The following is a 14,713-nucleotide window of genomic DNA, read 5'->3' on the forward strand; positions in this document are numbered from 1 at the left end:
GATCCAAATGTACCCCTACGTTTGGATGATTTTTTCAGTCATGATAATTGATTTCAAAAACTTAATTTATGGAGTCATTTTGTCTTTAAATTCGTTAATCAAATCATTCAACCGAAGCAGAACCTCAAAAAATTAACGAACAATATTGGTCTGAAATGTAAATATTCGGTTGGTCAAACAAAACCACCTGCAAAGAATGCAACTAAAATTTCAAGATAAAACACTCACGGGACGATAACTAGAAAGAAACGACAAATTATACAGCAAGAAGTTGGGAGAATACGACAGCCCGAGTTCTTTCGACTACTCAATGTTGAGCCACTGCCTTTGCCAGGTACAAATATGACCAGAAACATTGAATGTGTTCTTGCCATCCGGACCTACAACGTAATACGGTGAATCCTCTGAAAATTCAGGCGTCATTGCCAACCAATATAGACTCGGTTCCCAATCGACTCTTTTCAAGACCTTGAGTATCTCCTCCAATACAACTTTGGACCCATCAGAAGACAAGTGGATTCCGTCTCTGCGAGTATATAAAACCCTGAGTTTATTATTCAGGAATGGAAGAGCATGACAGACAGGTGTCGAATTTTTTATAGATCCTTAACATTAGCACACAGCAAGAATCATTATTGTGGATAAATGCATTATTCCCTTTGTTCCTTTTCCATTCCAGAGTTGGTTCAAGCTGTTTAACGGATAATTAGGAAACAAGAAGAAAAGAATCAAAAGTTTACTCACATAAAGCAAGATTCTGCCCAATCATCTTTTCCCCGAATTGCAGTAAACAGATCGATAGCCTTAACATCCATTTCTTCGCATAACTCTATCAAAGCCTTATTATACTTACATAAACCTTCGTTCGTACGAGCTTGATCATCAAATGAAGCCCTGTTTACAAGGTATAATCAAGATTGGAATTAGCAAGATGAAAAACCTTCGTAGCGGGTAGAAAACTAGTAGTAACGAAAATTTATCCAAATCTGGCTTACCCAAAAATTTCACTAATTTTTGCCTCATTCACCGGAGGAGAGCTAAGACATATTATCCTTGTTTTATCAGAAAGACCCTGGATTTGGTTGAAAACATTGTCTCTCAGTGCACAGGGTAGACAGATGTACTTCCCCAAGAAAAAAATGACAGAAAACAGGTTTATGTAATCCTTTTTAGAGCAATTCCCTCTAACTTTCGAAAAAACCATATAGAACTCAGATATGGTCATTCCTTCACAACAGGCAGCTGCATCAACATAGTGAAGAAAAAGTACAAGGCATGATAAAAATGTAACGGACCTTGATATGGACAATCATCCTTTTCATGTTTTCGACATATTCGGCAAGAGGTACATGACCACCTAAGCCACTTGGATGAGGATTTGTTGCATCATTACCACCAAAATATAATATAACAAGTGAAGGCTGAACAGCTGCATCCTGAATTCAAAGAATAAGAGGAAAAAAACTTCGATTATACAGTGAAACGAAGAATCTAACATACTCATGCTACACGACCATGATTCGGTATCAAACATTTACCTTCAGAAAAACTTGATCAAGGATTTGAAGAGCCATCCTTGAATTCCAGCCAGAGTATCCACGAAGTAGTATATCCGCCTTTAAAGTTTAGCACATAAATCAAAATTTGTCTGAAGTAGAATAATATAATTAGAGACGAAAAGGATAGCGCAATCATTTAAACCTTTTATCTGCTCAAATCTAGAAGATCTAATTAGCATGACCGGAGATGAGTGATATATCTAAAATTCGCAAACAACAAGATGCAGAGACCAGAAGCCATCTAAAAAAAACTTTTACCAGATATTCTCTGAACATTCAATATACTTAAATTAAACAGCATTCGAAAGATTCTAGATTCCAACACAACAAAGCAGCAGAAGGAAGAAGGAACTCGTCGATGAATTGCACGCGGAAAAGAGCAGGAAGAAGATGAGATTACCTTGCGCGCGTAAAGATCGGCAAGCATAGCACCCCAGCCCCCGACGTTGTAGCACATCTGCACGATGGAAGATCCGAACAACACGAACTGCGGCCTATTCGGACCCACCATCTTCGTCTCCCCTCGATCTTCTCGTGGGCTGTGTGTGCAAGAGCTGATGCTGATAAATAAACACAACAGCAACGGGATCAGGAGTAGGTGGACCTCGTGGTGGTTGTCTATAATTTGTAAGGGTTCCTTTGGGATTTCTTATTCCTCATTTCCCCTCTTGCAATTATCGCTGCATTTTTTTAATTTTTCGTATTTTTTATTGTTGAAAGGACAATAAAATGAAGAATGTGTCTCGTGAGACGATCTCACGAATCTTTATCTATGAGACGGATCAATCTTATTGATATTCACAATAAAAAGTAATATTTTTCATGGATGACCCAAATAAGAGATCTGTCTCACAACATACGACCCGTGAGACTGTCTCACACAAGTTTTTGCCTTTTAATTTAGTAATTTTTACAAGAATTTTCAGAACTATTGACATATATTATATTACTTTTATTGTGAATATCGGTAGAGTTGATCCGTCTCACAGATAAAGATTTGTGAGACCGTATCGCAAGAGACTTACTCAAATTAAAAAAATATTATATATATAATATATAATATATATATATATATATATATATATATATATTTAATAGTCTGAATTGATTGATAAAATGGTCAAAATAAAAAAAAAATGTAAAATTTAAGAAGATCAACCTATATAAAAATAAATTTAAAATTGAGATATAATTATATGAAATGATGAATTAAAAATATCACATGGAAATTATAGTCTATATATTATATTCAGTTTAAAATTTTGATGATAAATATCACCCATTTTTTTGTTCAATGAGTATTGGCTGTATACCTAATGATTCAACGTTGCTCTTTCCAAATTCCAAGTGGGGAAAATATAATAACATGACAAACAAAGGGAATTTGATGTACAACAAACGAAGCTTATTACAAAAGGTGAAATATTGGTTGAATTGAAAGAATAAAAAAAGTTTAAATCATTGAAAATAATAAATAAAAATGTAGTAAGTCTATTGTTAAATAGTTTCACATATTTTTATTTGTGAATTGTGAAACCGATCAATTTTGCTCATATTTACAATAACAAGTCGTATTTTATATAAAATAATAATATATTTTCGTGAGTCACTCAAATAGAATGTATATCTCACAAAAATTGATATTTGAGACTGTTCTACAAAAAAATTTGTTATAAAAATGACAGATAAACCGATATAATGGGGCTATATTTTTTATTTGGATTGATTTTAGTATATTGTTAAGACGTGCTCACATTCACAAATATAATAAGTATTTGTTTTTTTATTATTATTATAAAAAATTGACTAGATACTTGATTTCAACTAAATGATTTGTTGATGTAGATTCTCCAATAACATCTTCGGTAGATTTGCAATATGGTGTATACGGGTTATAAAAACCATCTTTCACGATATAACGATTTATAACTTGTGATAGTAACACTACAAACACACGTTCAAAAATCAGAAAATGAAGGAAACTGCCTTTTGAGAAAAAATAAGAAGAAGTTCAAAATGAATACAAATATTTTTTCTTTGATTGATATCAAATTTAATATTATGTGGTCTCTCATTATGTTAATCCATTCAAATATATTGATATTTAAGTCACAAATATTGAAAATGTGATCAAGACACACTTTTTGGTGACAAAGATTATGAAAACTCGAAACTCTCATCAAACAACACAGTCACACGCCGATCAACGGATGCCTAGGTGCTTCCCCGCACTTAGGTGCCTCTACCACGGTCTTGAAAAATTCAGGAGTATGGATGACAATGAGCTGAGTTAAAACTCGGTCAAACGGGTTGCGAGATGGAGCGGATCCGAGTCAATGGATCCAATGGTGGGTCCAGGATGAATAATCTCGAGTTTGGACGGAGCAAGTTAAAAAGAGGTGGTGTGGGTTCGTGTCCTAATTTTCATTGGCAAGATGATTCCAAGTTTGATTTAACTCGTCTTCAATGCATCTCATTGTCATACATAAACAGAAGACGTCTAAGCGATACTCCCATCGCTCAGATGGTTCAAGGCTGCATATGAGGCACTGAGACACCTAAAATCATATAAAACAATACGTTCCGAATTTTATACACATAGTAGTTTAATTTTTATGTATTAAAATTTAAATTTATCCAACAAAAAATTGTCGAACGAGCTAGAGAACTATGAGGGACAGAATATGAGTTTGAATCATGAAAGAGCAAGTTAAAATTACATATTCATCCCCACCAAACTTTTGTGCGGTAACTGTTTCGAACGAGCAATAATCATTGATGTATGAACTTGCAATTATTGCTCGCATTCAGTATTCAAGAAAAAGGGTAGAACAAAGAGACAAACTTTCAACATCGTATGGCCATCCACGGTATGATTCATATTATTTATATGTTAACGTTGATACATACTCAAGATATTTTCACTCGTTCAAATATATTACATGGAATCAGACAAAATTTATGTGAGACGGTCTCACGGGTCGTATTAAAATATTATTTTTTATGCTAATAATATTAATTTTTATTATGAATATCGATAAGGTTGACATGTCTCAAAAATTTAGATCTGTGAGACGGTTTCACATGAGACTCACTTCACAAATGATTTAATATACATATAATTCAATACATATATCATATTCTAAACAGACGAACACACTACCAATATTAAATAACATCTACCAAACCACCCTCCACTATGTCAAATTCTTCGTGAATGAGTTGCCTGTCTTTTCAATGATTATACAAATCAACGTTTTCCGCTATAAGTCCAACTGGACAATTAATTCATTCTTTCATTTATTTTATTGTACAAGAATCGGGAATCTTACTGTACAAACTATTTTATACATAGAAAAAGCTTGTATCGAGATATTAACCAACTGCGGTTAACAAAATCGTATCACCGAAAAATGAAGTGACGTGATGGTAATTTGATTGAAGGTCATATCACTGCAGCTTGCTAATTAACAGGGGAAGGTTCGACACTATCTGCAGACTGTGGAGGCAGTGCCCCAATAAGATCTGGGTTATTGATTTTAAAAAAATTGATGAACCTCATGTATGTGTGTATAAATCCGAGCCTTTGATCTTTTCATTGGGAGCAATGTCCTATCAAATAGGATGAAATCTTCTAATTAATAAGTTATACATACACGAAAATTATTCTGATGTCGTTTTATTTGTGTCCATAAAAAAAATTTTATATAAAAAATATTTTTTTTATAAATATAGATCGAATCGTCTCATCTTATAAATATAAATTTGTGATATTACGCATAAATGTTAAGAAGATAGGTATATAATATTATATCGACACGTGACTTGTGGAATATATGAAGGTTAACTTTATATTCAATATATTAGATTAGTTTAAAGAAAAGTTTATGCGTGATTTAGGGAGAAAAGAGTTGATTTCTTTTAAAAATGTCTTTGCAATAATAAAATGAGGTCCGAACCATGTAAACTACAAAAGAGATGATTTATTGATTTTCATGTATTTTTTTTTTTTTTTGACAGACGATTTTCATGTATTTAATACTACTAGGTATTGACCAAAATTTATGTGGAATACTGGGTAAAAACCACGAACAACGGGGGAATACTAACTGTAAAAAGAAATTTAATGGGACAAAGCCATGTGTATTCCTCCACCCCCGCGCGCCAGTTGGATTGATTCTCGTAACAGAACAAAACCCTTTAACCTTCGTGGAAAATCGAAGCATTAATTCACAGTGAAATACCCAAACTTTTATTTTTCTCAGATTACTTACTAGCTTCTTGCCCACATGCCAACAAAGAACCCTCCCAGGCTACGTGTTGCCCCGTAGTCTTTAGTTTTATGTGCTTCTATTGCCACCTTAACCCTGCCATTCTGGGTATTTTTGTTCAAATTTTCATATCTATTCGTAAAGGATTAATTAAAAATGGAAGCGGCGTCAGCAGAACCGTGGCTTATGGAAGATTTGAGCAGATACAATTCCCCTTCGCCACTGAAAAGATCGGATCCGATGCTTGTTTCGGGAGTTGGGGTCGGGCTGCTGAGAATGTTCTGGGCGAATATTCAAGAGGTTCTTCTTGGGACGAAGTTGTCGATTCTGTTCTCGGCTTTACCGATCGCCATTGTTGCTGAGCAGCGTAATTACGGAAGAGTGAGTGCTCTTGCATTGCATGCAAGCGATATGCATGCTCAATCATGTAACGACTTAAATTAAAATGCTCTCTTTTTCTTTGATTTGTTTGGTTAAATCAAAGGAAGGTAATACTTTCTGGGAAGAAATTTTTCAACATTTTTTAGTAACAGTATGTGTACCGGCATAGACAATGTTGGAGAAGATTTCTTCCAGTATTTTCTTGTTACATTAATGAAATTTTTTTTGGTACAATATATATATGAACAGGCGTGGGTGTTCGCGTTGAGCCTAATTGGACTCACTCCGCTAGCCGAGAGAGTCAGCTTTCTGACAGAGTACGTATTTATAATTTTTATGAATATCGAATGTTGAGGATGGATTCCTTAATCTGTTCATTAATGGATAAACTGCAGGCAAATCGCTTTCTACACAAATCCAACAGGTTGGTAGATTCTTCTGATTGATACCTTCAATAGTATACTGATTTATAAATAAATGAATAGATTAAAGAATAATTATTTGTTGAAAAGAGTTGGGTCGTTTGCCACTGCAGTGGGAGGGCTTCTAAATGCAACATGTGGAAATGTGACCGAGCTCATAATATCCATTGTTGCTCTTATTCATCACAAAGTAGATGTAGTCAAGTACTCTCTATTGGGTTCCATACTGTCTAATCTTCTGCTCGTCCTCGGGACTTCTCTCTTTTGTGGTGGAATCGCTAACCCCTCGAAAGAACAAAAATTCGACACGGTAAATAAGTGAATTCAAGATATGCATACTAATTGCAACCTTTTGATTCAATTCTCAACATCGGTTTCTTTCTTGTGTAAATATATTGCAATCGTGATAGGGACAAACGGGCGTGAACTCCGTGCTGCTGTTGTTGGGATTGCTCTGTCACTTACTGCCTTTGATGCTAAATCTGTCAGGAACGCCCACCGAGTTGATAGCAGCAGGCAAGCTGCAGTTGTCGAGGGCGAGCTGCGTTGTGATGCTTGTCGGGTATATTGTTTATCTTTTTTTCCAGTTATGGACCCATCGACAACTATTCGAAGATGGAGATCAGGTGAGTGTTCGATAGGTTTGAGAATCAAGAAATAGATATACAGTACTTGTAAATCTACAAACTCTTGTGTGTGATAAGCAGGGTGAAGATGACGATGTTGACTTGATATCAAATGAGAAACCGGGCCCCGTAATTGGGTTCTGGAGTGCATGTTTCTGGCTAGCTCTGATGACCGGAATCATTGCTCCCTTGTCCGAATACATCGTTGCCTCTATCGAAGTAAGCACATTTACATTTAACTGACGTTTATCCAACCAAAGATTAATTTAAAGGGATGGGTGAAATGAAGAAACAGAGGTCTCAATGGAAGAAATAAGTAAAACTTGAAATGTCAAAAAATTACACATAAAAGTCCGGTTTTCTTGTTTTGTGCGAAGAGAACAAGGCTCCCTTGCCCTATATGTATCAGCAACCCACCTACAATAGACGCAATTCGGTACCATTGAAGGAATTGTTGATGATGAACAGGTTGCTTCGGATGCGTGGGGGTTGTCCGTGAGCTTCATAAGTGTGATCTTACTGCCAATAGTTGGAAATGCAGCAGAACATGCTGGAGCCATCATTTTTGCTTTCCGAAACAAATTGGTCAGCTATTTTTCAATAATGCAATTCATGTGGAAATGTTAAAGCATTTATCCTATAATCTGGGAGATGATGCAGGATATTTCTATAGGCCTTGCTGTAGGTTCAGCTACTCAAATCGCCATGTTCGTGGTAATAGTTCTGGGATCTCAAAGTTTTCTCTGATTAAATATTTGATCGATTGAATATTACTTTTGCGTTGTCGAAATGTTTATAGATACCATTGAGTGTACTCATATCGTGGATAATGGGTGTGGACATGGACCTTGATCTCAATCCTCTGGAAACTAGCTGTCTTGCTCTATCGATACTTGTCACAGCATTCACCTTGCAGGTCGAGTGATCGATTCAGATACCCGAATTCGATATGTTCGAATTCCTTCTATTACTATTACTATTGGTGAAATATTTCTGCATGCTAAGATGCCCAAGAATTTGAATAATACTGCAGGATGGAACGTCTCATTACTTGAAGGGACTGGTACTTGTGCTGTGCTACATTGTCACGGGGGCTTGCTTTTACGTGATGGAGGGGGCCAATTCCAAATATTAAGCCGTGATTATTATTTCTAATGATAACGATGAACTTGTATTTGTATATACGTTGGTGGTTTTAAACTATTCGTTCTTCGTTTTTAATCTTTCTTAGATTTTCACATTTTGAACAATGAACGGGAATCGATAGCTATTCAGTGTTACAAAATTTCGGTTAAACAAATGTTGTGCTAGGATTCATGAATTTGAAATGTATTTTTTTTGTTTAGATAAGAAATATCATAAATTTCAAATTCATCAGAGGTCATGCATGTTGATGAAGTCGTTAAAAACTAGTGTTTACTTGCAACTTTCTTGACTCAGAAATGCCGTCATTGGCAGATTCCTCTCGGTTTGATTTGTGAACGGCTGGATCATCGTGTTGTCTGGCCGCCTCAAAGAATCGGTAGAATTAGCGGCGGGCCGAGAAATCAGGTCGAGTGGAGTGAACAGGGGGGACTTTAATGTAATATTCATGAGAAAACTTGTATTTCCTGAGAAATTAGACATGATAATTTATTAATCTTTTTATTTGAGGACTAATCATCTTTGTCTTAAAATAAGTGCCGATTCATGTTTCAGAAGTGTATTGAGACTATTATCATTTTTAGTTTTTACTAAAAGACTATTCTAGCAAGTTTTTTTTTTTCTCAAACCTTTCAAAACGGGGGGTTTTGTGCCACTCACCTCCTGGTTCTCAGTGATCCGACGCGCCGCCGCCAGCTGAATCGCGGTGTCGTGGACATCGTTGATTGTTAGATTGGCTGTCAATGGATTTGGTAATGAATACTTGTTAGATTTTCAAGGAAATGGAGATGCGTGGGTTTCTTCCTAGTGAAATTACTTTTGTTGGAGTATTATATGCCTGTAGCCATTGCGAGATGGTAGATGAGGGATTTGCTTACTTTGAGAGGATGAAAAACAAATTTGGAATTGTTCCTAAAATTGAACATTATGGTTATTTACTCGTCCGGGCAGGATTAGTGAAACAAGCTTATAAATATATGCACGAAATGCCGTGGAACCTGATGCTGTAATCTGGAGAACGGTACTAGGTGCATGCGCATTACAAGGGAATTTAGAAACAGCGGAGGCTGCAAGAGATCAGCTCAAAAGATTGAAGCCTAAACACTGTGGAGATTTCGTGCTTCTTTCGAACCTTCATGCATCAAAAAGACTGTGGTCGGAGGTTCACAATGTCAGAACAACAATGCTTAATGAAGGTGTAAGTAAAGTACCTGGCTTTAGTCTTGTTGAGTTAGGAAATCGTCATGGGGATGGATCTCATCCTCAGACCGAGGTTATTTCTGCAATGCTTTTGGAGATGACCAGATGACCGGGTTACTGAAAATGGAAGGCTATGCACTCATACATCAAATATTCTTGCTGACATAGAAGAAGAAGAGAACGAGACAGCATTGTCGTATCATACCGAGAATATTGCAATTGCATTTGTGTTAATTAATACTCCACCAGGGACTCCAATTAGAATCTTGAAGAACTTGAGGATTTGTGCAGATTGCCACCTTGCAATAAATCCAATATCAAAGATTTTTTATCGGGAGATTGTTGTTAGAGATCGAAGCCGGTTTCATCATTTTAAAGATGGAGTTTGTTCTTGTAAAGATTACTGGTAGATCCCTTGACACCAGGAAATTGACACGAAGCTCGTGCAGTATGCTTGGTTAATAAAATGTTCTCATGTTGTAACGTCCCACGGACTAAACAATGTGGATTCTAAGCATTGGGTATTGGAATCAGAAATCAAATAGACAAATTCATTGGGTAAAAATGGTTATCTAAAACTATTTACAGCATAGAATTGAATAAGTCCACCTCAAATTGCTGGTTTTTGGTAGAAAACACAGCCAATAGCAAATTAGAATCCCAAAATAGAAAGAAATTTCCGAACCATTCCTCTACCCCATTGCATGCCACAGTCCAAGAATTCAAGCTGCTCTTTTCCACGAAATCCTTTCTCGTTCTCCATCATCAACTTACCAGTTTCTGTAGAACGCAAGGAGGCTGAGTTGTGTTCTTCTTTGAGCTGAATGATAGTAGTAATGCATAAACAAATGAGATATGCAAAAGGGTACCAATTTCGGAATAGAAGAGCTTGTGTTTATATGGACTGCAACTCAACAGATAATAGGGTTGTGGTACGGAAAAATTAAGATGGGGAAGTGACCAAATCAATTCTTTCAAAGAATATATCCACAATTTCAGTGGAAAATGGTTTCTTCAAGCTTTGTTTTCTACACTCTGTCAAACCATTGTTGCAAGAAACAAAAATTCTACAACTTATATTAAGTATTTACCTCCTTGTCTTTCACTTCATTCGGAGATTCTTCATCCGTCTCATCTGTCAACATTGGAATCAAGCCCGGCAATAGAACAGGAGCCTCTTGCTCTAAAACTGAGCTTTCTTCATGTTTCGAGTAATTTATGCACGTATTTGAATCTTGTTTCACCTTATCATCAAGACTCATATGCTCATCAGTGCCAACGAATTGCTTTTTCGCATCATTTCCTTCGTCTTGTGTTGTCTGGCTTAAATTTTCGGAAACAGAGGGCAATTCTGAATTGATCAAAGACTTCTCATCATTTAGATCAGCTATAAATTCTTCCTCCTCTACGATCTCCTGGAATTCGGGATGATCCCAATCTTCATAAACAATTATAGTCTTTTCCGTCTCCCACGTTTCCAGAATTCTATCAGGCCCCGGTTGCCACGAAATAGTATTATCATCTACTTTCAGTACGAATTTGTACTTGATCACTTTGCCACAGGGTACATCCTGTTAACTCACAAAGAAAGAGAAATTAAGTACACAATTGATGACCAAATCAATGTGTCTCAGCAATAGCCATTGCTGTGATTAACCTAATCATCAATAAAAATTTATAAACAATTCCAGATGTATCGCAGGTAGATTCTTTCTCCTTACCATTTCTGCAGTCCATATGTGCCCATCTGACCAATCAAACCGCACTCCATCGGACGGATCCCACAACCCCAAGCATGGATCATCTCCTACTATTACAAAGTGCTGACCAAATGCACATTCCTTAGTTAATTTAAATTGGACATGGGCTGTTTTGGGCTGGTCTGCATGGCAAAAGAAGCCAGGCTTCAACAAGAAATCAGAGTATAATAGGCAGAAGTACAGAAACCCCTTGGGAAAAACATTACCAGCAACTTGTATCTGATCAGTTTCTTCACTCTCAACGAGCGTCTGAAACATTGGTAAATTTATTTGTGGTGAGTGTTTGCCATCAATCAAGATTCCATGTTATTAAGTTGGTGCCTACTAATTTTTGCCCCATTGTTACATTCATTTAGCACACAATGCTTGGCTTTTGTGCATATACTAGCTTCGAACTCAATGTAAAACAAATAAACAACCAATAGAGTACACTCTCAATCCCAAATTCTTGGACTCGCGTTGCCCTGTCGGCTTTAAAACTTGAACCTTCGAATCTTTCTATATATTGAATTCTAGAATTAGGATTCAGTAAAGTAAATTAATCACATGATGAATCAACTCACAATTAAAAAAAAAAGAGCCCATGAAACTTCACATGCCATTCATAAAGAACAAGACACTCGAAAGAAACGGAAACCTCTTTCTCATCCAACATGAATTACCTGATTTTCTGGCGCAACCGACGAAACAGGGCGAACTGCAGTCTTGCAATGAAAGAAGCCCGGAAAAAGATCACGCTTTTGGTTCCTAAGAAACCCGTTTTCTTTTCTACTCAGCGACACATCGCCTGGCCGCCAAATCAGTCCATCTTTCTCCCCAAATTTGGGTGGGAAAGTCTTCCAACACGATCCCGTCAAGGTTTCCATTTCGTCCTTCGATTCAGATAATAAACTATTACCTTGGCCTCTAATTTATGATGGATTTCAAGAAGATGTAATATTAAAAATCTAAACTAGTGCTCGTTTGTGACTCCTCTATGTCTTGGCTGGAAATGAGTGGAAGAAATGGGAGACAAAGGGGCCCGAAACACAGGATTCAGGCCTGAACTTGAACAAGTGTGGGACATTGTGCCCGAATCTTCCATGGGACTTCCTTGGGGATTATTTTATGATGCAGATATTTTCTTTCTTTCTTTTGTTTTGAGCCACACACGTCCAAAGTTTTTTACATTTATGTATGCAATGGATGTAACCGCAGGGAATTCTTGTGTTCAACGTATGTTTGTACAAATTATTAAAAATTAAATATTATCAATGGTATATATAAATAAAATACAGTAAACACAAGCAAAGTGTTAAATATATGTTTAAAATATCAACTTTAGTTGTTACAAATTAATTTTGCTTAGTAATATAATATAGAATTGAAGCCAACGTATAAACTTTGTGCTATTGTAATATATATTCATGTTTCTAGTTTCATTTTTACTAGATGCACTTGTAAAATATTTTTATAATTCATTCGATTTTATATTAAATGATAAATAAAATATAATTATAAGAAATATTGAGAGACTGCATTATAATTTTGATATATTAATTAAAAAAACAAATAAGAAAAAATAAAATAAAATATAAGTAGGAATTGAACATACAACCTTGATGCTTAAAAAACCAAGAATCTATTTGTTGATAGGCAAAAACTTGTGTGAGACGGTCTCACGAGTCATGTTTGTGAGACGGATATCTTATTTGGGTCATTCCTTGAAAAGTATTACTTTTTATGCTAAGAGTATTACTTTTTATTGTAAATATGGGTAAGGTTGACCCGTCTCTCACATGAAACTCACTCTTGTTGATATACATGTAAATTATTTTAAATTTTGAACCCCTTATTAATATATATAATTATAAAATAGACTGGGACATCAAAAAGTTAGTTACTTTACTAATAATATAGTATAAATAGTATAGACTAGTTATTTTGCACACGCGATGCGTGTGTATGCAGTCTTTTTTATTATTATCGATGAACTAAAATGAAATTTGACTTGAGGGACTAATTGATATTTTAATTGTGAAATAAAAAAAATAAAATAAAAGTGTGTTGAAATTTTAAAAAAACGAAAAATAAAAGTGTAATATTAGTATCATATGAGTATAAAATTGAAAGAAAAAGTGGATGTCCTTCTTAAATATTTACTATCGTGTAATAAAATAAAACAGATATTGAAAATATAGTCAAGTTTATGGGCCTCATCTTATGTTGGCCCATTATTATAGTTTCAGTGAGCTGTGGTTTCAATCATGGGCTCTTATATTGGGTCTAGACAAAGGAAGTTGAACTGAAAGCCCACTTGATCTTAGAACACTATTTTACTGTGTGCCTGCTTAATCATAATTCTTACCCCAGTGAATCCCCCTCTGAGTAACCATGTCTAAAATTCATAATTGGGTCGGGTTAGAGATAATATTTCAAGATTTTTAGCTTGAGGGATTGAATAATCTACATAAAATGGCCTTCGTTATTGGTTTTTTTTTTTTTTTTTTGTACATTGTCACCATGATCGTTGAAATCCGTGATAGATCCCGTCATTAAAATAGATCTTAAAGAAAGCCCATCTATTCATAATCTCCAATGAAAATAAGAAAAAAGAAGACGAAGTTTACTCTCCTTCACTAGGAAGATGATGGTACTCGCCAGCGTCCCGTGACCAACTACCATTCAACCATAGTCTACATCTGTTCGTCCAAACTCATGTCGACCTTGCGATAAAGTTGTTCATTTCTTGACGAGACTATTCATATATAGATAGTATTAGCGCAATTTTAACTAGATCTCGAGCTAGGTTAGATATTTTTTGTTTTAAATTTTGCTAACAGAACCAAAAGAGAAAAAAGTTAGGTATAAAAGCCGAATCAAATAAACATATTGATGTCGGCAGAGCCATAACTTTGATTTTTGATGTTCTTTAATACAATATATCCATAAAAAGTAATGACTATTACGTACAGTTATGCGTTACTAACTCAATTAAACGGCCGGAATTTGTAGAAACAAGACAAATTGATGTTGACAAATCCATGCAAGTTTACAAAGCTCGATTCTTTAGTCCAAATATATATATATGTATAATAATAATAAATCCACAATATTTGTTATTTAGTCATGTTTCTACAAATTCCGGCTGATTAATTAAAGTTAGTGACTCTTTATTGTTAGGTATATGAAACCGTCTATACCGTTGAGAAGAAACAAAAATAATAAAACACTATGGAGGTGACTATCTAACAATTATTCCACACAAAAATCAAGATTTTATTTTTTTTTCCTAAAAAAAAATTATGGAATTTTGAACTTTTTATTGAGGAAATTATTTTATTTATGAAAATATAAAATTATATTTAAGGA

At 35.2% G+C, this 14,713-nt stretch overlaps 3 protein-coding genes and 1 pseudogene across 3 annotated transcripts; 2 read left to right on the plus strand and 2 right to left on the minus strand.

The window, feature by feature from the left end:
- Nucleotides 1-132: 132 nt before the first annotated feature.
- On the minus strand, nt 133-2,175 carry LOC140804281 (GDSL esterase/lipase CPRD49-like). Its single transcript, XM_073160173.1, has 6 exons — nt 1,960-2,175; nt 1,539-1,616; nt 1,296-1,436; nt 996-1,072; nt 745-894; nt 133-526 (listed from the first exon to the last, which is right to left on the minus strand). The coding sequence occupies exons 1-6, from the start codon at nt 2,068-2,070 to the stop codon at nt 304-306; spliced, it is 780 nt and encodes a 259-aa protein (XP_073016274.1). The 5' UTR covers nt 2,071-2,175; the 3' UTR covers nt 133-303.
- A 3,566-nt stretch (nt 2,176-5,741) lies between these two features.
- Nucleotides 5,742-8,583, plus strand: LOC140804659 (vacuolar cation/proton exchanger 3-like). The gene is made up of 10 exons (XM_073160744.1): nt 5,742-6,211; nt 6,461-6,528; nt 6,607-6,635; nt 6,747-6,943; nt 7,044-7,259; nt 7,341-7,478; nt 7,728-7,844; nt 7,920-7,973; nt 8,059-8,175; nt 8,293-8,583. Exons 1-10 carry the CDS (start codon nt 5,987-5,989, stop codon nt 8,392-8,394), a joined length of 1,263 nt encoding a protein of 420 aa, XP_073016845.1. The 5' UTR covers nt 5,742-5,986; the 3' UTR covers nt 8,395-8,583.
- A 519-nt stretch (nt 8,584-9,102) lies between these two features.
- On the plus strand, nt 9,103-10,012 carry LOC140804488 (pentatricopeptide repeat-containing protein At4g21065-like; annotated as a pseudogene).
- A 112-nt stretch (nt 10,013-10,124) lies between these two features.
- On the minus strand, nt 10,125-12,500 carry LOC140804280 (uncharacterized). Its single transcript, XM_073160172.1, has 5 exons — nt 12,025-12,500; nt 11,569-11,611; nt 11,324-11,484; nt 10,694-11,173; nt 10,125-10,422 (listed from the first exon to the last, which is right to left on the minus strand). The coding sequence occupies exons 1-5, from the start codon at nt 12,226-12,228 to the stop codon at nt 10,255-10,257; spliced, it is 1,056 nt and encodes a 351-aa protein (XP_073016273.1). The 5' UTR covers nt 12,229-12,500; the 3' UTR covers nt 10,125-10,254.
- Between the last annotated feature and the right edge of the window lie 2,213 nt (nt 12,501-14,713).

Source organism: Primulina eburnea, chromosome 11 (assembly GCF_022965805.1).
Source record: "Primulina eburnea isolate SZY01 chromosome 11, ASM2296580v1, whole genome shotgun sequence".
NCBI lineage: Eukaryota > Viridiplantae > Streptophyta > Magnoliopsida > Lamiales > Gesneriaceae > Primulina > Primulina eburnea.